This window comes from Pseudonaja textilis, chromosome 4, assembly GCF_049901715.1.
Source record: "Pseudonaja textilis isolate UNSWEBS1 chromosome 4, rPseTex1.2, whole genome shotgun sequence".
Taxonomy (NCBI): domain Eukaryota; kingdom Metazoa; phylum Chordata; class Lepidosauria; order Squamata; family Elapidae; genus Pseudonaja; species Pseudonaja textilis.
The window spans coordinates 70,293,386-70,317,949 of NC_141993.1; the positions used below are offsets into that span (position 1 = coordinate 70,293,386).

Below are 24,564 nucleotides of genomic sequence, written 5' to 3' on the forward strand. Positions count from 1 at the left end.
GGGGCGGAGGGAGGTCGGGCCGGAGTGCCTCTCTGTGGACCGGAGTTCCTCTCACACAACCCTTAACTCCATTTCCCCCCCGCTTCCACACAAACACACAGACAGAGGAAAGGTGGGAAGGGCTCCACCCCGCCCATCCCCTTCGCAGGCTACAAGGCTCCTCCCTCCGGATCGTGCAGCTGTTGGCCGAGGGCATTTGCAGGAAGCGGTATTTAAAACAGGCTGCGAGGAGCATGTGAGCCGCGCAGTCTTCGGAAGGGCTCCGAGGAGGCGGAGGCGTGAGGGAATTGGTGCGAGCGCCGGCCTCTCCCTCCACCCTTCCCCACCCCACCCCACCCCCGCCGGCCGGAATGGGAGCTTGGTCACGTACGGGCAGGAACGGCTGCACCAGCTCGCCCAGCGCCACCGTCCCTAGCAGACTGCGGTGAGCGCACGGAAGGTGCCCGAGGGAGATCGAGCGAGCGAGCGAGCCGCCGCTCCGACCCGGAGTCTTTCGCCGCCTTGTTTAGCTGCTGGTGCCGGCCGCCGAGCAGCGGGAAGCGAGGTGCGTCCAAGCCGCGGACTCGGGGGGGAGGAAACTTCCTTTCTCCACCCACCCCCGCCTTACTTTCTTTTTTTTTGCCCTGGGCCCCGGGCAGAACGGAGCCGAGGGATTTATATACGCGCAGGAGCCTAGTTCTCGTTAAAATGTTCGGCCTGGCCCGGGCTTCTGGAGGTTGGGTTGGATTAGAAAATGCCCTGTCGCTTTTTGCAAACGTTGCGCGTTGCGGATCGACTTCGGAGGACGGCGCTCCCCGGGATCAGGTCGTGAAGGGAACAAAAAAGGGGTCCGGGCTGGGAGGAGGAGGAGGGCGGGAGGGTTGGGTTGGAGCGCTGAAGAGGAGAAAGAAAGCAGAGCCGAAGGTGGGCGCGGGCGTTTTCCTTTCCTTTCCTTTCCTTTTTTTTTTTAATCAGCCTGCTTTTTGGCTCAAACTCGAGTCCTTCTCGAGTCCCTGTGGTCGGTCTTCCCGGGCAGCCGTTTCGGGCTCGGGGATCCCAAGCCCCAAAAGCCTCGCTTTGACTTTGGCCAGGACTCGTGTCGAAGTTAGCGTTGCATTGCTCAGGCAGGAAGCAACCGGGGACCAGAGAGAGGAGAGAGAAAAGTTTTCAGCCGCTTGTCTGAAAGCGGGACGGCTTCCGTCCCACCCTCAGAAAAAGCCCCCCCGGGGGGGGAACCCCATAGAAGTGAATGGTATTTAGCGCCTTCCAAAAACCAGGAATCTCGGAATCCCCTTCGGTTGTTTTGGCAGGAACGCGACAATGGTATGTTAATTAATGCAGGGCGAATAATCTGGACCTTTCGGCGCAGGGACAAATGTGGATTAGAGAATCCCACAATTCAAAAGAACGCTTAGAAACGAATGCAAGCAAAACCCTACACCCACCCACCGCTGTTTCGACGCTTGTATCTATGTTAGGCGAGAGGAGCAGCCTCTTCGCTGTTGAATAATTGATCTCCTTGGAATGAGATCCCTCGTAGACAAAATAACGGAGAGGGGACGCCTTTGAATGAGGGTGCATAATCCTGGAATTGTAAAACTTCAGGAAGTGTAATGAATGAAGCGCTGTGGGTCAGGAGCTGGTGAACAGGAAGGGGACTCATCCATCTGAGTAATCCTTGGGTGCTGCATAAACTTGCTACGCACCTGAAGGTTTGCGCGGAGACTCAATTCGTTGGCAACCTCTCCAAAACTATTTGCTCTAGGGATAGATAAATCCTTCATACATATGTATGATATACGTATATGATACTTTGAATAAAATCTCTGTCTGCTTGGCCTGGCAGTAGAATGGGATGGCCAGTTCAGTCTTTTGTAGAGTAGCCTGGCAGAGCTGTGTGTCTTAAGGGAGGCATCTTTTCTGCATTGGCACAGAGGGAGTAGGAAGCCTTCGCTGGCTTGCTGGATTCCGTATTCATATCATGTCTAAATCTGCCTTGCGGTTTCTAAGGATTTCTTCCCCAGCAAAAGTGGCTCCTCTTTTTCTGTCTTACAAGGGGCTCAAGAATTTCTTTTGAATTTTGGCAGTGTATGTTATTTTTTCTCTTTGTGGAGGTGATTGCTGAGAATACAGTACAGCTAGCAGTGGTAACATTTTTTGTGGTGTAGTTCTCTATCCTTCTGAAACCTGCCTGGCTGCCCACATGTCCCCAGTCTGAACATCCCAGCAGGGAGAATTCCTTGGAGATTTAATTGACACTTGTAAATCTGAGATGAGCTGTTGGCTGCTGGAAAGATGACAGGCAAGGCAGCACTCTAGGCCACCTTGTAATTAAGGAAGTGGAAGAATACTCCACCCATGAGAGTTTAACTGAAATTATGTTCTCTGAAAGCAAATGTTCATGCAAATTCACTTTTGTAAAATTGAGAAAGGCCTGGTGGGAAAAAACAAACAAACAGGAGAATGTTTCCTAACATTTAGTACGTATTCTTGTATCCAGTTTCTTCTTGCTCCTAGCTACAGTCTTTGTACTGCTTATTTAGAAAGCCAGACAAGCAATTCAAAAGAGCTTCTATCCACCACCACCCCTTTTTAAGCATTTTAACTCCCTCCCCAGGCTCTTGTTAGCAGAGAACGTTTCCAAACTTTAATTTTTGCATGTATGGGTATGCAGCTGCTGTTTTGCCTTTTCTTTCTGTGACTGCAGTATTCGGCTCTGCCTGTGGGTGGCAGCATGTTTATTTGCTGTGTCATTTAGCCAGAAACGGCCTGGGTTTGTGGAATGTGATTCAGACAGAATGACTAGCAGTATGTGGGAATACGAAACTGTCCGGGAAGCTGGGAGGGAGGAACAATTGGCAGTTCCGAAGCCACTAAGCACAAGGTCTCTTTCAAAAGAGCCTTTTGAAAAGAGTTTCACATTCCCACATGCTGCTAGTCATTAATTCTGAATGTGGCAACTTGCAAGGTCATCCGTGGAAGGAAAATGAATCTTTTCCTGTTGTTGGGATAACCAACTGGTGCAGGCATGTTTGTCTTTTATGTTCATTAATCAGTGAAAGATCAGGAGAAGGAAGGAAAAAGGTGAATACATCCAAGGGGATGTTAAGAATCCCGGACAATCTGTCCTGGACAAGTAAATAGGGAAATTGTGTGGGTGGGTAGCTTTAATGCCTTTTCCAGAACTGAACTATTTATGGATTTGGGGAAACTTGAATATGTTTATTGGGGGTTCTAGGTCTTCAGTTTTTAATTGGTTTCAGGCTTTGTGTCCAGCCTCAAGAATTGGGAGAGATTAACTATCTTTTTACATCGGGAACCTGGTAGCATCTTTTCTCACTTTTCCTCTCTTGATGAAAGAGTCAATAAAATGTGTTATAAGAGGTGTTGCCGGAGTCCTGGTTCTTTGACACCACAGGGGTGACACAACTCTCATTCTATAATAACACCTTTATTTTGTTTACTGTAGGTCTTTAGGACTTGGAAAGTAACTCTGAACAGGGGAGGCCCAGGAGGCACACAATCTGCGATGGAAACTGAAATGGAATCTCCGTGTGAAGTCCAGCCAGCTGCCTGTCAGGAAACACAGCCCTCTGATCCCCCAGAGGCGTTTCCTCCACCCGCAAGTGTTCCCGCAAAGATACCACCAATCAAGCCATGCTTTAAGAAGAAGCAGCAGATGCAGAAAAGGCTGGATTCAGAAGCACTGAGGGCTCTGCGGCCGATCTTCACCAGTTTGCTTGGCACGGGCACCTTGGATGGAATTTTCGTGCCCAGGGGACAGAGTAGTAGCCATAGTAACTTGTGTGAATCTGTTGCAAAAAAGAACTTGGGAATTGCAGCTCCATGCCCACAGCCAGATAGCAATGTAGCTGTCTTAGTGCCAGGAGCTCCAGCAGTTCAGGGACAACTATCTGATGGACATCTTGAAGAGGAAGTCCAGTCACAGGACCAGAGCTTCCCCTCCATTACCTCTCCTGCTAATGAGCCATTCCAAGACAGCTGCTTGCAAGCTGCCTCTAATGCTGCTGCCCTCCTTGCATACCCTGGCAAGGTACTTGAAGGTTACCCATCTGGGATATCCCCAAGTAACAACCAGTGCCTGCTCCAGTGTAATGGGAATCCAGGTGATAAATTCGGAGCTGGTCTTTTCCAGAACAAAAGTGAAGACGCTTCCCTTGACCTGGTGTTTGAACTTCTGAACCAGTTGCAATATCATACCCATCAGAAGGATGGGATTGAGATCTGTGTGCACTTTCTTCAAGGCATGTGTGTGTATGGCAGCGATTGCCCCAAACATCATACTGTCCTGCCGTATCACTGGCAAGCCAGGAGAAGCGCTACGCAGGCGTGGCAAAGTGTGACTCCTGACTCCCAGGAGCATCTGGAGAGACTCTACTGCAATCCAGATAACGATAAGGTCAAAATGAGATACCGGTAGGTCTTTAATATAAATGTGCAGGTGGAACAAAACGTAGGATTTAGAAATCTTCCTAGAGTTGCAGAATTTGTGCAGTAGGACATAACAGTTCATGTCTGATTAGGGCAGATGGTGTACATGCTGGGGAACAGGTTGAAATGTAACAGCTTCCCCCTTCCCTTCTATTCTAAAAGCTAACTTTGTCTTAAAAGAACTTGCTCTGAAGACTTTCTACATAATTGAGATTTGTTTCCAAGGTTCATTAATTGGATGGTTCTTTAATGTTAGTAATATGAAATAATAGTTCAAGAGATACTCTTTAAAACTAAAGTAAAAGTCAAACAAGTAATTGAAGAAAATGGATCGTGGTGGATGTAACTATTTTGAGTTTTATCATTGGTTGCAGGTGATTAATTTTGGTCTGGAAACAAAAAGTGGTGCTGTAGAGTGGAAACCATGTGAAAAAGTTTTGATCGAATGCTTTGTTAGATCATTATCTCACTTTTCCTGCCAGTTCCCCTATCTCTGAGATAACTTGGGTTGAGAGATAGTAATTATCCAGCGAGCTTCTGCATCTTTTGTCTGGGTCACTTATCATCTCTCAGCCACTATACTATCCTGCACGTTTCTGGGCAGATCACAGATCTTAATTAGATCAACTAGATCCCCATAGTCAACAGATGCTTGTCTCCTGTTTTTCTTCTTTTCTGATTAGGTCTTATTTGTCTTATATTGGTTATAATTGATATTCTTTTCTCAATGTGAGACAGGAACTGCTCTTCATACATTTTTTACTTTCTACATTAATAACTTCATTCACTTTTATCATATCTAAAAGCCTCAAAACTGTTATTTTTCCTTACAGAGGGTGGCTGAATTGACCGTATAGATTGCCTTGTTCTATTTTTTTTCAAATTTCCTTTCTAAGTTGCAGCAAGGTACATACAGTATTCCAAATGTGGTTGGATTTATACAAAAGCAAAAGTTGAAATAGTTGTACATTATTTTACACACAGTTAAAATGTTGAGATTCCAAAAACACGCTTTATCACTATGACCAAGAAACAGCATAGTTTGACTTCCATACAAAGTTGATAGATTTGCAAGAAATAGTAAACTTAAATGAAGTTATAATAGCTGTTGCAGGCAGCAGTTGATCCCCAAAGATTAATAGAATAACAGAGTTGAAGGGATCTTGAAGGTCTTCTAGTCCAATCCTCTATCCAGGCAGGAAACCTTGCACCATTTCAGAGAACGGTTGTCCAATCTCTTCTTTAAAAACGTACAACTTCTGGATTGATTTATTGCTCTCACTGTTAAGAAATGTCTCCTTAGTTCTAGGTTGCTTCTGTCCTTGATTAGTTTCCATCTATTACTGCTTTGTCCTGCCTTTGAGTGCTTTGGAGAATAGCTTGATCCCCCTCTTCTTTGTGAGAACCCCTAAGATATTGGAACACTGCTATCATGTCACCCTTTGTCTTTCTTTTCATTAAACTAGACATATCCAATTCCAGCAGCCATTCTTTATATGTGTCAAACTGGCAGCCTGCTGGCCAGATGCATCATGCGCAGGCCATGCCTACCTTGGTTCCACAAACACAAAAAACATTGTGATACGATCAAGTTTGACACTCATGCTTTATATGTTTTAGCCTCCCTTTAATGGAGGCTAAAACAATCCATTAAAGGGAGGATCCCTTTAATGGAGGATCTCAGGGTGTCTCATGCACATACAGCTCTCTGGGAACTCTTTAGATTGGGTTGTACCCAGGGTTGGCGAAACACCAAAGGACCGTAGGCGTGAATTGTCTGTGATGCAAGCAGAGCAATCTGTGCTAAGAACAAAGAGTGTATGAAGTAACATGTAGACTAACAGACCTTTGGGAGAGGAACATACTGTCTGTTGTTTATATTTGCCAGCACAAAATTGGATTAAATTATAGGCAACAGGGTAGAGATACAGAGTGGAAGAACTTGTGCACCACTCCTTAATAATTTCTTTAAAGCAGAGGTTCATACATAATCTGAATCCCCAAGGATGCATGTGACTCTAAAAGCACACCCAGAAGTCTTGAGAGAGGTCCCTGAAATCACATTCAAAAGTGGCCACTGAATCAAATTGTTAATGTGATAGGATTGCATGTCTGTGCATTCATATATTTTTTTGTGTTAAATATAATAGCATGTTTATATAAAGAATATTAGTATCATTTTATTTCATTGCTTCTGAGCTTATCCATCTGTCCCGCTCCTCAAGTGTTGTTCTGGTTGGCTTTTTAATCTGTGTGCCTGTTGTCCTGTGGGGGAACTGTGCTGGAGAAATTAACTTGCACCTGACTTTGTTATTAAACAATCAACAATAGCAAAAAAGGGCTGGGAGACATGATTTTGTATAGCACTAACCAAGAGCTATTTGCCATACTTTGAAACAGCTGCACTGCGTGACCCAAAAGTTCATGCCCTCATCCTAGGACATTCTACTTGGATGGAATGAAGCCTTAGTTGCACCCACAAAATTACTGCTGCTCCAAGCAATTGCTCTGGCAGCTGGGCTGGTTATGCATGACCCACTTGACATTCCAGTCTAGGTCCGCACAGAAGTAGCCTAGGCTTATGCAAATACAAAAGGAAGAGTAATCAGAGTGATTTAACTGACACAGTGAAAGTGTTGGGAGTAGGAGTAGGGAAGGATGGCTGTCAGAGAGTAGGAGCAGTTGGCTGGTTGAACAGTTGCCTTGGGGAAGTTGTGGAATTTCTCTTTGTGACATTAAAACAGAAGCTGAATGAACCTCTATTGAGGATGGTTTAGATCTGAGGAATGTCTAATGTGCATGTTGTAGAGAATGAGCACAAATCTCTAGTCTCTAGAGAAGTAATTCAAATACTATTCTTGTTGATTCTTGGAGGCTGCCTGCAATGGGATGCTTTCCTTTTGAAATTTATAATGGGGAGACAAATTGATTTAAAACTTTTATGTTTCTGCAGCAATCAAAGTTAATTTATTCTTGTCTACACCAGAATGTCACTTGGAACTCTTAAACAATAACAAACCTAGTTTTGGTTTTTACTCATCTCCCAAATCATGGGAATGTTCACTTTATCCTTACATGTGTATAGGAAATGAACACATTCCACCTGCTATATGTTGCAATTTTCAGATGTAGAATATATGTTTATGTAAGGAAGAGTATGAAATCTTTATATAGTTGGGAAAAGCCAAATTACTTCTCAGCACACGTGCATACAGGGCAAACTACTGATGAAAAGAGGAAAAAGTAAAAATATAGAAGAAACCATGGCATTAAATAAAGTTGTTTTCCACAGAGGAAAATACTAAAGTACCTTTATCAATGTGGTTTGGATAAATTTAAAAGTCTTCAGGGCACTTAAGATTTTATCTAATCTCTCTGTATTCATACAACTCCATAAAATTTAACTGTTATTTTACAATGCAGAATTTCTGGCTGGTTATAGTATTCAAAACTACTTTGCTGGAGTATTTGTATTGTTTTGCATTCACTCCTGGTACAAATACAATTCAAGTACTGTATTAAATATATATTCAAATAAAAAACGAAGTTGTCTTAAAAAGCATACAAGACTAATTGTCTAAATAAAACATTCTTTAAAGGATATAAAACAACATGTGAGCAAATTAAGAGAACTGGGACAACAGACTCTGTAACTGTACAGGTAGTCCTATACTTATGGCCATGGTTGAACCCAAAATTTCTGTTGCTAAGTCAGACAGTTAAGTGAGTTGCACTTCATCTTATGACCTTTTTGCCATCACTGCCAAATGAATCACTGCAGTTATTAAGTGAATAGTGTGGTCGTTATGTGAATCTTGCTTCCCCCATTGACAATGGGATGCTGTGATGGTTGTGAATGTGAAAACTTATCATATCACTTATCACTTTTTTCAGTGCTGTTGTAACTTCGATTGGTCACTAAATGAATAGCTGTAAGTCAAAGATTAGATATATTGATTATTTTCCTGGACCTTGGGGAAAGAATGTGAAAACTTATTTTTATACTCAAGCCTCTTCCATTGAAGTTTTGAGTTTTTAAGGCTGCTGCTAGGATAATTATTAATGATGGAAGCTAATGAATTTTTAAAGCCTGCACATTTTTTTTCCTAAATGTGTTCAAGTGGTTTATTTATTAATGCAACTGAATTGGATCAAAGCAGCTTACAACAAAAGGGCTATACTCTGTTATGATTCAGCATATTTGCCCTATCATCTTGCTGATGGTTGCCAAAAAGCTTCAAAATATTTGAAGTGGCAAGTATTTCTTTTATCTTAAAACATAGCTTTACCATTTTTATTATTTGCCAAGGTCATCCACTGGAAAACTAATGGGCTTCCTTGTGGCCAGTAGGAGACCAGAGCAAGCGTCTGATCCAGCAGAGTTCTGCTTATGTTCTTATGTTAACACAGAAAAGAGTTTGGGTTTTCTATGTTTCTTTGTTGGCCATGATTTACAACCTAGATCTGATAGCTGTATTATTTTATACGCAAGTTTGTTGCAATGATGGATGAAGGATATTTTCTCACATTTATGTGCATTCCTTCTATCTTTGAATCAGCGGGAAAGGATGCTGATTAAAAATTTGTGCTCCCTTGACGAACTGTCTCAATGAAAAGGCAATAACCGATGCTGTCTTTTCAGTTTTAATATAAAACAATTTAAGGGCAGGAAATTAGTGTATTTTCCCATCAGCATTTCCCTTTGTTGCAAACAAAGTTAAAGATACTGTACATGTCCCAGGATAACGTTGCAGGCTCCAATCTGAGTGGATCACCTTCGGTCTCCGTGAATGACTCAGTTTGGACTCTGCAATGTTTCCCTTCCTACCCAGCCTCACCTGCTGGCAGGGGAAAGAACAACTATAGAAATGTTCTAAACGTGTATGGGACAGCCAAAATCTTCTGAAATTGCAAGAAAAAAATAATGCTGAATTTGGTGAGTAAAGCATGTTCTTTTGTGTCTCAAATGAGAATTGGACTATAGATTCCTATGCCTGAAGTGAACCCAAACACCCTTAACCAACCCAATTTCCATCTCAAGCCCATTAAAAAGTGGTACAGGTAGTCTTCAACTTAACAACTACTTGAGCCCAAAATTTCTGTTGCGACATTGGTTAAGTGAGTTTCCCCCCATTTTACAACATTTTTTGCCACAGTTGTTAAGTGAATCACTGCAGTTGATAAGTTAGCAACATGGTTGTTGAGTGCATCTGGCTTCCCCATTGTTTTTGCTTGTCAAGAGGTGATCGTGTGACCTTAGGGCATAGCAACGGTCATAAATATGCACCAGTTATCAAGTTATCTGAATTTTGATCACATGATCATAGGGAATGCTACAAAGGTAAGTGTGAAAAAGGTGGTCATACGTCACTTTTTTCAGTGCCGATCACTAAATGAGCTGCTGTTAAGTTGAGGACTACCTGTACTTGGAGAGAATTTATAGGTACTGATATTAACTCCCAAAGGGACTTAATTGTCTCTGGAAGTTGGTAACAGGACTTCTTGTTGATTCAAAACATTTCGCTACCGGTACAAGTAGCTTCTTCACTCTTCTTCAGTTCTACTGAAGAAGCTACTCGGATAAGCAGCAAAATGTTTTGAATCAACAAGAAGTCCAGTTGCCATGACTCAGCTTTCAAACAATTCTACCTAGATGGCTGAGAATCTTCATCTGGCATATCCCAATCTTGTAGGCTGCCAAGCTTCCTTGCTTCTGTTTAGAAAAAAAAAGGTGGAATTCCACTATCTAACATACCTTAAATATGGTAGTATCTGTTCATTGAAAACAATTCTGTGAAAATCTATTTGCATTCCTTTTAGGTTTTCACAATTTTTGCATATTATTGCCACTGAATATTAGCAAAAAAAAGTTATATAGTCTTGACGAGGGGAAGATTGGGAGCAATAGTGAAGCTTCCAAAGTATTTTACTTGAGATTTCTGGAGGAGTGCTCTAAAAACCAAATGAATCAATCTGAAACTTTTTAGCTATGTGGGTGTTGCATTTGTCAGAAACCAAACATTTCATTTGCAATAAGAATCTCATACCAACTGTCAAGCAATAGAGGTGATACAGTCATGGTTTCGGAATGCTTTGCTGCCTCAGGACATGCCACCATTAAAGGAAGTGTGGATTCTGTTTTGTATCAAAATAATTGGCAGGCCATCTTATCTTTCTTTCAGCTAATGCTGAAACAGAAGTAGTTTGTAGAACAAGGCAGGGGTCTCAATATATGGTATGAGCAAATTTAGCAGATGAAGAAAAACAAATTCAGCATTTTTTAATAATCAATTCAAAGCTCAGAGTTCAACTCCCAGGGTTAAGGAGTTGAAGCAGTTCATTCTGGAGAAACGTACCTAACTTTCCACATAGCCATGTGAGAGGTTATTAGTACTTAGACGAAGTATCTGTTTTCTGTTAAGAATAACGCAATGAATAACTGAATGCATGGGGTGATTACTTCTTCACACAAGCACATTAACATGTTGGATTGCCTTCTTTACAAAATAAATAAAACAAGCACCAAACTTAGGGATCCTTTTCCTCCAGGATCCACCTGAGGTCTATTGAAGAACATGATCCCTTGAATTTGCCATGAAATATTTTTTGGAGCAAACCTGTCCACACTAATCTCTCTCTCTTTTTTTTAAACAACCCAAATTAATTCTTATTTTGCCAATCCACATTATTATTATGCATACATCTAAGTTTAGGTAACATATTAGGATACAGTGGGGTTGGTTAATTTGTGACTTAGTATAGGATGCGGTTTTGTTTGTAGTCTGCGGTGTTAAGATTCCTGACTGTTCTGTTTGCATATTGTGAGAACTTTGTTATTGATTTAAGTCATACTACTGATTTCATTATTTAAGCATAGTACACTACATGAATTATGGTTTTCTCCCCTGGGTTTAATTTAATGTGTTTTTCATAAACTCAACTAATGCGTTGAACGTTGGATTCTTCTAGCCTCCACTGAAGTCTAGAAGATCTGAACTTTTGAAGCCCATGCCAGTTTCACATGGAGCGTACATGTGGCCGCTGCACTCCAACTTTCCCCTCTGTTTTTCAGATGATGTTGTGTATCCTGGCAACTCCACATGGATAGTGGTATTTTTGAACCTGGCTCTTTTAGCATTTAGTTTGTGAGCTTCCCAGTTCACATGGTTACCACTCTTGATTTGGCTAAAGCTATTAAAACTTCAGTGGACTATCTGCAAAGCTTGCCAGGAACAAGGAAATGTCTAATTCAGCAGTATCTAAGAGATGACAAGCTGCCACCAGCCTTGGGTAGTAAACTGCAGGGGGTAGCTGTTTGTTTTTTTCCCCTTTGTTTTGAATGGTTTACATGGCACAGTGACCCATCACTGCACTTGGTATCCATAATACCTTCATTGTTTGGTGCTCTTAAGTCCATTCATGATTCTGGACCAATGGCTCATCCAGAGGCTAAAGAACAAGGTGCCCTACAAGTAGCTTGCTTTTCAGTTGATCTTACCCCCTGTATCTATTCTAAAACTTAAATTCAACATTGCATTCCGTATTCTTTGCTGCTGCCAAGCCTGGTTGGCAATTAAGAAAGAATAAATAGCCATATGTACAGATAGGGTGGATGCGGGGGTGAGAAGTATTGAGCAGCTGCCATAACCTATACCACTTAAAGTGGGACTTGTTTGTACTTGGGATCTCCTCACAGCTGCTGTTCCTCTGTGCTATCTCTTGCTTGGCTGATTGCTTTGTCCAAATATGCAAGGAGTGAAATGGTAGAGCAGCACATGGCCTACTTGCCTTGACTTTCTCTTTGGGCATAGAATTGTTTGGGGCCATGAAAGGAGAGAAGGGAATGGACTCTGTACTGATAAGGAATTGGGGGAACATAAAGTGGGGGTTGTCCATTCAGGTTTTCCCCTTCCCTAAAATCTCCTTGGAATTGATAGTTTATGCTTATTGAAGTCTGTTTTCTATTGTTTTTTTACTTATAATTTTAGGAGGCTTTTATATAGAAGCTCTGCTTATATATGCCTCAAGTGGTTATTCTTGGACTGCCAGTCACATGACACATTACATTTTCACTTTTTACAATCTGTGTTGACTATGTAATATGGTGTTTTTTTCTGGCAGTTTGATGACATGCATACTTCCATGGAAGTCAAATCCTTCTAAATTTAGAAGGACATATATTTTGAATTAACATTTGTTTTTTAAAAAGCTTAAGAGTCATTAAAATAGTTAATTTTCTTCAGTATTATTACAAATATCTTTATTTTTTAATGAGCTCAGACTGAAAAAAAGAAATCTGGGTTGGTTTTCAGTGGGGAATATGTTTTGATTGCTGGTCTGTTGATCCTCTATTCTTCGTCTGAAGCTGTGCCTACAAAGAATGGGAAATTTTCTGTGTTGTGAGAATGTGTTAAAAGAATGGACTGCTACTTTGTGGGTAGAAATTTGAATGCTCCATTACATGTAAAAGCCTCAGCAAATAGACTTAATGCATCTATTTGTGTGTGTGTTGTGTGTGTGTGTTAATTTTAAAAACCATGTGTGTGTGTTGAAGTTTAAAAATCATATTGTGGATTCACAAGGCAAAATCCATCTGCTGACTAGCATAGTTCAGTTCATTTTATCATCTTCACATTCTTGCATCTGATTCTTTTTCATGTGTAGGCCCAGTGCCATATAAATAATTTCCCCCTTGCATTTGGAACAGGAAATTCAAAGGTTTTCTGCTAATCTGTTTTTCAAAACAGAATGTAGTGATTATATTTCTGGCACCATATAAAGGCACATAAAGCTGCTCCTGTTGAGTCAAAGTGTTTGCTATTTTAGCTGCAGGTGTCCTGATAGCTTATTTAAAAATAAATTCTAGTACATAGTGAAACTTATTTTTATTTGCATCTGTTGTATAATATGATCAGAATCAGATTGCCATAGCTGAAACTGTTGGCATTTTTCTTCATTTTTGACATGGATTGCAGATTACATTTTGATGTAGAAAGATGTCAATTTTTTTTAAGTACTGTAGCTTTTTAAGTCAATATTTTTTGACTTCTCTTATTTTCCTGGATGTCAGAGTTTATTTAACCTGAAAATTATGCTGTATTGATAGTCCTCAATTTATGACTGTTAGCTTAGCGACTGAAACTTAGAGACCCTCCAAAAGCTACTTGTGATCCAGTTCTGATCCCCTCCCCCAGTTCTGATGTGACTCCATTCAGGTGCTTGACAACTAATCCTCATTTATAGTTATTGGCAGCATCTTGTGGTCACATGATCTCAGTTTACACCATTTTTGCCAAAAGCTGGTGTTTACTCCTGGTTTCAGGCAAAAATACTCCATAGTGAACAGTAGGCTCTCGTAATGACAGCTGTGTTTGCTTAATGACTACAGATTCACTTAATGACCAGAGTGATTTGATTAATGATTGCCACAGGGGAAAAAAGGTTTGTAAAATTGGGTCAGTCACATGATGACTCAGGTTGCAACCATCATGGCTTACGATCACAATGGACCGGCTCCGTTATGGTCATAAGCCAAGGGCTACCTGTACGCTGTTTCAGTGAAAGAGCTAGCTTGCTATGAATCAGTGCGGATGAATTTGATTTCTGGGCTGGTTCTGAGAATTGCATTGTTTGGGTGCTTTGGCTGTTCTAAGACTAAAAGAATCAAAGATCTTAAAAATGGGGGCAGCATTGAATGGTTGTGGATATTGTGTGTTATGGGTTCCTGCAAGCTCATATGCTGTCTTTATACGGGAAACAAAATGATTAGACTCTCTCCTTATAGATCTCAGAAAACTGAAAGACACATGTTGGAAGTGGTGGGAACAGAGTCAACACTCTCCTATTTACTTCTGTTACTATGATGATAAGATTGGGGAAGCAGCTGTCACCTGGTTTGATCTAGGTCAGTCTGTTCCTTGTATAGTGGTAATAAATGCATGGCAGCCTAACGAGAAAAGAAGGCATAGGTAAACGCAGCAATCAGTTTAGCCTGTTCTAGTGAATTGTTCCAAGAAACTTCTGATTACCACCTGTGTTATAGTTTTGTTGGCCATGAAGATGGAAAAACATCCTCCAAATATTTGTGTATGTTTAAAATGTTTTAAGTTCGAAATAGTACTTTCGAACTTTGTTTCAATGTTAGGATACTTCCAAAATTCTGGAAACAGAATTTTCACATTAAAAATGGGATAGGAAATTGGTTGGAATCAAACTGTTTTGCATATCACTATTAAATATGCTTGGCCTTTATATGGTAGAAATGAATACTGAGAATTTCTATCAAATCCATGCAGAGGATGGGTATATCAATTTCCATTGCCCTAAATAGTAGTAGTTCTGTAGTAGTTACAGTTGGATAGTAAAGTATGATGTTCATAGATGGTTCAGGACTAGTTACTTCATATCAGCTCAACTTTCCTCACAGGATTATTGTTCAGAAGATAAAATAGGAAATGTCATTTGCTCCTATAATTAAGGATATAAAAATAAGTAAAATATAGAAAAATGATTTGTGGGCAAGTGGTTTTCATCCACACAGGCCCAGTCTTTACTACATCTAAGCATTTCTTTATTAAACAGAATTGCATTCAATATACAGGTAGTCCACAACTTACAATTGAGCCCCATATTTCTGTTGCCAAACAAGATAGTAGTTAAGTAAATTTTGTCCCATTTGAAGAACCTTTATTGGCACGTTAGGTGAATCACTGCAATGTTAAGTGAGTAACACGGTTGTTAAGTGAATCTGACTTCCCTGTTGATTTTGTCAGAAGGTCACAAAAGGTGATCACATGGCCACGGAACACTGCAAAAACAGCATAAATACATGCCAGTTGCCAAGCATCCAGATTTTGATCATGTGACCATGGGAATGCTGCAATGGTCGTAAGTGTGAAAAGCGGTCATAAGTCTCTTTGGAAACACAGGCTTTTGCAACCTGTGATGTCTCCCTCAGTCTTATCATTTCCTTATTTGTGCACCTAGAAATGCAGATTGTGCAAACTATTAATCTTCCTATAACTGCTATGGTCCTATAATAAGAGTGCTTTTGAGATGGCAGAAGAGTACAGAATGATAGGAGTCCACATCTCAAGTTTCAACTTGTGTTTTTAGTTATTTCATTGAAAATTGACAATGAGAAATTGGTCTTCTTCTCTGCTTTGGTATGCGTTTCTTTTGTCCTGGAAGATGTGCTCCTTAGAACAACTTTTATGCTGTTTAAATAGGATTCTTTGTCACAATACTTGCAAAAATTAACAATTTAGATATGCATATTCATTTAATAAAAATGGACTATTACGGAACCTTTTTTGTTCTATTACTAAATCTTTTTTTGAAAGAAATACCCAGGTGGATGGAGTAATCTGTTCATTATGTAGTGGTGTGGTTTTTTTTTTTTTTACATTTGCCTCTTATTTTTTTCCTACAGTATAATAGTAATTAGAAATCAAATATTAAACATCAGTTCCTTTAGGAACCCATAACTGGGGATTACCTAGTGAAAGTTTATTTTTAGGTGATATTTTTAGTGGTAATTTTCATCACTTAGATAAACAAAAGTCTATAATCCATCCTTTATTTTAGACTCTTAGGAAGGTCATTCTTTGTAACAGTACTTTGGGATAGAAAATTCTTTTTTAAATAGTTCCAAATTGTATTTAATATGACATAAGGAGGGAAACATTGCTTATACTGTGCATAGGAGTGAACATATAAATTTTATTCGATTAACTTTTAACAAAGCAGAAACTTAATTGAATTACATTTAAAGTTTGTTCTGGACCACCATTTTGGAAAATGTGAGCTGACATTTACTCAAAAAGTTCTGATACCTCTTCAAAATTGTGGACTTAATCCATGCCCTAAAACAAACTTAATTATTTAGAGTAAGTACTGATAATGATCGCGATCCAGGCTATTATCCCCAAATTTGGCTTTATTTGTAATTGAGTTGTTAGCACTTTGAAAATTGTTCTTTTTGTTTAAAAATGGTTGAGGTCATTTTGGGTTTCTTCAGAAAAGCTTCTTTTGATAGTTAGTAGGCTGTATTTTTCCTGATAATATTTTAAGTGGTGCTTTGTTTCTCTTTGTGATTTAAAATTTACAATGTAATGAAAGATTCAGAGCCAGATTATCTGTGGGATAAGATTATCTCTTTCCCTAAGGACATCTCCCGATCCTACCAGGCCAGGTAAGATGGACATGCTTCTAATTTCTTTGCCTAAACTTTGCTATCTGATGTTAGCTGGCAAACATGACTTTTCCATGGAAGCTCCTATCCTGTGGAACACACTGCCGCTTCCTAGCTTTTCGGCAAAGCTATATGAAGATCTGGCTTTCCACCTCCAAACACTGGAATAAGATGAGGTAGCTGCACACCAGAGGTTTGACTTAGCATCAGGTTTTTTGTTTTAAATACAGTACGTTTCTTTTTTATAATTTTAAGATGTCTTTTATGCTGTTTTAACGGTTGATTGGGAGCCGCCCAGAATTAGTTACAAGCTGGACTGCTACATAAATGTTTCAGCTACATAAATACGAGTCACAAACAAACTTGCAAATTGTCCATCCTTATTGCAGAAGTTGCTTTCTTTGAGCCCGGTCTTTGTGGAGGGGATAAAGATCCTCGGCTTCTGCATGATCTTGGCAGAGATGTTGCCACTCAAAACCTCTCCTCGGTTCCATACAGCAAATTGCTCCGTGCCTTGCTTTGTTTTCTCAGTACACTGAAAATGGGGGCATTGACTTCCACGCACTCTCCTTCCTGCTGAATTACTTGAAAACTTCAAAACTAGGAATTGCATTATGTGTTAACTTTGGTTGTGTTGAGTGTGTGCCTAGCTACTGTTGCTAAGCCACAAAGGGTTTGGCAAAAGGGGAACAAAGAGCTTTGTCAGCCAGTTTCCAAGAGTGATTAAGCAAAACCTCGTTCTGCATGTGGTTTTCCTCCTTCCTCCCTTATAACTGCAGGGCACACACCACTTGACCAGTGCTGATGAATCAGGGCATAGTCACTGAAGCAAAGCCTTCAATGATGGTGCACAGTATCCTCCTGTCTCCTGTCAGGAGCCTTTTAGCCAGGAGGCTGAAGTTAATGTGGTACATGGAAACCGTTCATGGCACGGTGAATCGACTCCTGTAGTCTGTCCTGTCTTTCTCAGCAAGGCATTAATTGAATATGAATGCTGCTTCCACACCCTGTGTGCAGATTAGGAAAATCATGTCTGCCGAAGTTTCCATTGTGTAACTTGTGCATGGAAATCAACCTACGTCTGGCTCTCTTCCAGGCACTCATTTTTGTGCCCTCCTGTGCAGTGTCAACATGTGATACAAAGGGATGTTTTTACTAGGAGTAATAGGAATGGCACTTAGACTTACACACTGCTTCACAGTTATAGCCCTTTCTAAGCTTACAGAGCAGAGGTGGTATTCAGCAGGTTCTGACCAGTTCTGGAGAACCGGTAGTGGAAATTTTGAGTAGTTTGGAGAACCGGCAAATACCACCTCTGACTGGAGATTTTACAGCATCCTTCCCCTGCCACACACACCAAGCCATGCCCACAGAACCAGTATTTAAAAAATGTACAGAGCCACTGTTACAGAGTCAGCAGATTTCCCCCCAAACAATCTACCTCATTTTATCAACTTTGGAAGGATGGAAGGCTGAGACAACCTTCAGCTGGTGAGAGTCAAACCCCTAGCAATCAGCCTATAATATTGCATTCTAACCACTGCTCCACTAGAGCTCCTGTCAAATGGAAGCTCTTGGGAGATTGGATAGGCTTAAATGGCTGAAAGTGACTACATTTTACATCAGTGTAGAATTTTTGTAACGTTCATGGCATCAAGCCCTCAGATTTCATGTTGCGTACCATACACAAAAATCCTGATCTTCACAAATCACTGTAAGGTGGGCTGACGGTATTTCCAGCGTTGTTATATTAGGGCAGAATTGAGGTGATAATCCAGAATTCATTTGAGATTACGGAGAGGATTTTGAATCTACTTGTGAGCCACCCAGAGTTATTGGGAGTTGGACAGTGTACAAGTTTTAATAAAGTATTATTGATATTGTTGATAAAGGTTCATTCCCTTTTATATACAAATTAATTCAACAAACTGATATGCTTTAACATTGCATAGAATTTATATAATTATTTAAATAAATGTAATTATCCAATTACTGAGACATATCCTTGCAGTAGCAAATATTATAAAATATTAAAATTGATGAACACAAGAACCCATAAATTTTGTCAGCTGGTCTAATATCATAAACCAGTTTGAGCTTGATCCATCCCTCAAATGAGTTGCTTGTTAAGGTGCTAAATTCCTACCAGGATACAGATGCTATAACAAACTACAATCAATGTGAGCTTGATTGTTGAATTAATTAGCATATAAAAGCACTAATCTCTATGCAGCAAGGTGTGAGGAAGAATAGTTTGTTGTGTTAACCTTTGTAAAGCCTACTCACAGCTAGCTATTTAATGTTGTGTCTAGTTCTCCTCAGCTAGATGACTTGTTCCTAACTTACAAAAAGTTAGGGGACTTTGTATAGCTACATCTAGTTTAATCAGAACTGAGTTCAACATTTGGAGGATTCTGTGTTGCTCAGTTCCTTGCATGTTCATATTTCAGCAAAATTACTAGAAGCAATTTTTTGCTGTGCCACTTTTAACTTGACTTCTGGGTGACCTTGTAGAGATATCTAAGAAGGATTCCTGTCAACAATATAGCAGTAGTTTCCTTGTTTGGGGGATGTTTTTTGAACTTCTAAACTTAGCCTATCGTTCTGGGGTTTCCTGGGGGTTTCCCATCCAATTATTCACATGTTCTGATATTATTATTTTTTAAAAAAAAATTAAGCCTTTTTGATTAAATAAAAAACCCTCCCTTTTTACGACCCTGTAGTCCTTTTTGGGAATAGAGGTTTGGGCGATTGGATGGAGCTAAGCATTTACTGGCTGTGGATGCCCTTCCTGTCGCTTATGTAGAATTTGCACTCCAAGAGAGAAACATCTCTCCTACCTAAGGACTGAACCCTCAACCTTCTAAGTGGGAGGCGAGCATCTTTTCCACTCGGCCACCCTACTGTTTCCTTTTTCACTAAATGCTCTGGTTCTTCCCCTTTCAGAAATGGCTTGAGTTCGTTTTGGTGAAATACAAGTTAATAAAACAATTTGGAAATGTTTTAGCTACTGACAAGAAATAAGCTCGCTTAAGGAAGTTTCTTGTGCTAGAGTCCAGCTAGGCAGAATTCGGAGCCCTTTCTTGAATAGCAAATGCAATCTATGAGTTCAAAGTGTTATATAAACTGAGGATATATATGTAGTTTATTGGGTGGGTAGGTTGAAAGGAACCATAACCCACAAGAAAACCTTCTTTACTAATAGTAGTCCTGCATATGTTAATTGAACTTTGAGATTCCACCAGGCACAGATGTGTTCTGAGCAAGAACAAAGAGGGCAATGTCTTCCCAGGAGTGGACTGGCCTTTTTAAGAAGCTAATTTGCTAAAAGCAGATGCCCTCTTCTAAAGTTTGGGTGGAGAGTGTTTTAAAAATATCTCAGTCTTATTTGATTATGTGCCATTAAGTCATTTTCAACTCCTAGCAACCACATAGATTTTCTTTATGATATTCTATCCGAACTTGGTCTTTCAGCTCTTTGAATGATGCAGTCATCCCCACTGTAACTGAGCTTATCAACTTTCTTTGTCTTCTCTTTCTTCCCTCCTTTCCATCTTCGTTCTTCATAGAGCTGGATCTTGGAATAATCAATTCTTCATATCCTGCTTCTTCAAAGACCAACCTTTGCTTCCATACAACGTCAGAAGGAATATTGTTGCTTACACAATTCTGATCTTTGTAGGTAGAGACACATCACAGCATTTGAATGTATTTCCCAAGGCATTCGTGGCTGCTCTACAAATGCTAGTCTGTGGCGTACTTTTGACTCTTTATTTCTTTACTATTAATGGTTTATCAACAACAGAAGCAGTCTACCACTCCAGTTATCTTCATTGTCAGTTCTAAGTCTGGTTGTTCTACTTACTGTCATAAGTTTGATCTTTACCTGTAGTTTTACTCCCATTTTTAATGTATTCCTTGGTTTTTATTACTAGAGCTTGCAGATCTTTTTCATTCAGCTGTCAGGGTGATAGGATCAACACAGTGTTTGTATGTATTTATGATCTGTTGTGGAGGCTTTAAAGAGAGTTGATGAACTTTAGCACAATTTTGCATGTCTTCCCCTGCAAAGCAAGCTGAATCCAACCCTTCTTTTACTAGAGACTGAATTATGTGTCTCTTAGAACAGAATGTGGTTATAGTGACAAATGTTATTCTCCATAGAGCTAACGGTGGGGAACCTTTGCCACTTCACTTCCCAGTCCACTTATAAAAAAACTCTTCCAAATTTTCTCGCCCTACCACCATATCATTAAGATAATAGGAAAACCTTCTTGTAGTTCACAGAACAGGAGTATAATTAGAGTGTGCATCCTTAGCCATTTTTAAATCTTATTTTATTTACCAGGGACTTTTAAAACTTAAGGTTGGGCTCTGTTTCAAAGGATCCATGCAGTAAATTTGGTACATGACTCCATGCTCTGGTAATTGCCATTGGGTACATCTGGAAGGCACAGGAAATTGCAAACTAGTTGTGTGGCAATACAGAATTTGAATATTGAATTTCTAAATCACCATGAAGTTTCAGATGCACATGTGCATAGCCACCAGCCTAATCCCTTTTGAAGTAAGCAACCATATGCAAAACAACAGAAAAGGAATGAGAAGGAACAATTAGAACAAGTCATATATGCTTAGAAAAAAATTAAAAAAATAGCTAAATCTGTTTACACCATCATTTGTTCTACCTCCCCATATTCTTATAACTCACCCCTACTTTCAATATGTTCATACTCTGCTTCATAACTTGCCATTCAAATAGTGTTTTTTTACATTATAGACAAAGTAAAAAAAAAAGTGCTTATGAAATCAGTGAATCAATTCCAGCAAAAACAGTTTAAATGTTGCCGATTTACCTCCTTGTCCACACTGTGGTATTGACATAGCTTCGAAAGTCATTAGCTCTTTGTGAGCGTATAGTTGCCCCCATCCATGGTAAAACGGTGGTTAGAATGCTGTATTGCAGGCTAATTCTGCTGACTGCCAGGAGTTCAGTTTTCACCAACTCAAGGTTGACTCAGCCTTCCATCCTTCCGAGATCGGTAAAATGAGGACCCAGATTGTGGGGGCAATATGCCAACTCATAAATCACTTTGAAAGGGCTGTACAGCATTGTGAATGGTATGCAAGTCTAAATGCTATTGCTATCTTAAGGTCCATAGCTGTACTTTGAGGTTTTTGTAGAAGGGAGATGGGAATCAAGTCTTCTAAAAGATTCGAACAAATAAGTTTCCCAGCAAATATGGTATTCATGGTTGACACTGGAAGATTCAAACAGAGAAGTATGTCTTTGAAATGCTATCAATCTGGAATCTGGTAGATAAAGTCCTCTTAAAAAGGGACAACTGAGCCTGAATATATTATCAAAGTTTTTTATAAATTGGAAAAAAAAAAGATAGAACCATTTGACTTTTTATGCTTTCTTACGATCAATGGAAAGCACAAAACTTCTCCAAAACAAAGTTCTGAATTAAATCTGAATCAGGTAGTTTTCAAAGCAGCTCCAACGTAGAGGTTCCTCCTGTCCAATCATGCCCAACTCTAGGGATGGTACTCATCTCTGTTTCTTAGCCAAAGGAGCCAGTGTTCCCTAAAGACACTTCCATACTCATGTGACCAGCATGACTATATGCTGGGGTACACGGAGCAGTGTTCTCATCAAAGTGGTACCTATTTATCTACTTGCATTTGCATGCTTATGAGCTGCTAGGTGTGTAGGAGAGCCCAAGTTGTCTTACTTCAAACTATTGAAGTGGTATCTAAAATGAATCCTATAGTTGAGGAATGTCTGTACTAGAAATGCTCCATATTTTTTTCTGAAAACTGAAAAGAATGATTACTCACATCAAAAAGACTTTTCTAAAGTCTTCCTTTGCCTCTAAGGGTTTGAGAGCAAAAATTGTAAGAGGACAGTATAAACTGCAGCTCCCTTGGAATGTGCTGGCAATCAATACATATCATGCTCACAAAAGCAGTTGTCAGATCGAATTCGTGAACATTTCATTCAAAATGCAAAGTTTATAAAATATGTCATATTCAGGTATTTCCATCTAAATTGACTAGGAAGTAGGAATAGTCCTTGGATTGTTAATAAAGAAGAGGAGAAAGGCCCATGGATCGGTAACTAACTACTCATAACGAAACAACTTATCTTGAACCTGGAGGAGGTCATATAATTAGGAAGTCAGAAAGGATTATTTTGAACCAGGAACTCTATGCTCAATCCAAAAACAAAAATGGTGCAGTGTGGTTGACTTTTGTCCTGTTTCTGCTTTACAAGGATATGATGACTTACTGCAAATAAACAATGGTATCATAAAATATCTTATCTTCAACTTGCTGGAGTTCTGTCTAATAACCGAAGAAACAATTATGTCTAGTATAAGAATTTCCATAGCAATGCAGAAGAAGGAAAGACCAACACAGCCAAGATTGGAAAGTACACAAGAGTTGAATAGTTCTATCCCCATTTCTGGAGATCCGCAGCTTATGGAATGTGCTCTAGAGAAAGTAACAGTTAATCATTTGTTTGTTTAATTTAAAAATATCTCCACCTGTTGTGCAATGTACCTGCAGGTAGTGTACAACATTTTAGTAAATAATTTAAATGTAATAAAATATGTGGTAATGTAAAACATAAAAAGGACACAAAAAACTTTATTATCAGAAGTAGTTCAACGATGTAATATTTTAAATCTGAAATTCATACAAAACAAGTGTGTCTTGCATTATACATGTATAAAGAAAAAACATCACTCCATAGAGTATAATATATTGTCCCATCTGGGTTTTATCACAGTGATGAAGAAGGGGTAGCCTTTCAATGCCTGACAAAGTAATCAAAGAATGGTCTTTGTTTTGGATGGTGATGCTAGTGATTGTATCATTTATTGGAGCATAGTTTCTATTCCTTGTTCTCAATAGTTTTTTCAGTGGGCTGAAAAAAATGCATACTTAAGGGAAGGAAAGAGATAAAAAAAATTATACCTCTTTATTCAGATGATCTGTCAAGTTTTCAACCCAGTTTTGATAGACCTATAATATCTCCCCATTTTTTTTGTTTCTGCTCATATTCTGTTCAGTTTCCAGATCAAATTGGGAAAGATAGATATGAAAGAATAGATAATGTGTACTATTAAAAATTACTGGGACAATGAAGCATGAAAGAACTGAAGATTTTTGTGGAAGATTTACATGTCTACATACAAACTGTTAGAACATTCTAATTAATATCCTTCTTGCAGATCTGTTTGAAGGAAAAACTAAGCTAAATTAAAGCTCCAGGGGATGGAGAATTGAGAGTTGATTATGGGATTGGGAGAATAATGAGAAGCCTGTAGTTAGTTATTTCTATGCATTTAATAACGAGTTTACTTTGGCTTCCAGTCCCAAATGGCAGCCCTAGTAAAAATAGTACTGCTAATATAGCTTTCAATCCGTTTGTGAACAAATGGAAGAACTGAACCTTTTGTCATCTTCTCTTTCAGAGGTCAGGAGTTTTTAGTAGACCTGAATGCCCTGACGTTTTATGATACAACTGAGTTTGACCGGTTAAGGAGACTCTCTACACCTGTCTGCACAAGTACTGACTCCAACTATTATACAGTCTGGAAATATTTCTGCAGGGATCACTTTGGCTGGAGAGAATATTCTGAGGTAATTTTCCCATCATTGGGGTAACATAGGGGGTTTGGTTGTGCTTTGAAATTACCACTTAGTCAGGAAGCTTACTGTAGCTGTGTTTCTGCAACTTATTTAATCAGGTCAGTTAAAGATCTAATGCCCGTGTTTGTACTACAAGCTAGGCTTAGTTAGTCTTATAACATGCATTCTTTCTGTGGCTTAATGAATTGTGCATACCCACCCTTTGATTGGTTTTAAGAGCTTTGAATGCTTGAAGGTGCTGTCCAGAGAACAGTAATTTTTTCTAATACAGAAAT

At 39.5% G+C, this 24,564-nt stretch overlaps 1 protein-coding gene across 1 annotated transcript in view; it reads left to right on the forward strand.

Moving 5' to 3' along the window:
- The window catches only part of TIPARP (TCDD inducible poly(ADP-ribose) polymerase), a 31,967-nt gene continuing 7,403 nt past the window's right edge, over positions 1–24,564 (forward strand). The window contains exons 1-3 of the mRNA XM_026705865.2: positions 1–544; positions 3,449–4,416; positions 24,112–24,280. Coding sequence (XP_026561650.1) covers positions 3,509–4,416; positions 24,112–24,280 — 1,077 coding nt within the window. The 5' untranslated portion in view covers positions 1–544; positions 3,449–3,508. The remainder of the gene's footprint in view (positions 545–3,448; positions 4,417–24,111; positions 24,281–24,564) is intronic.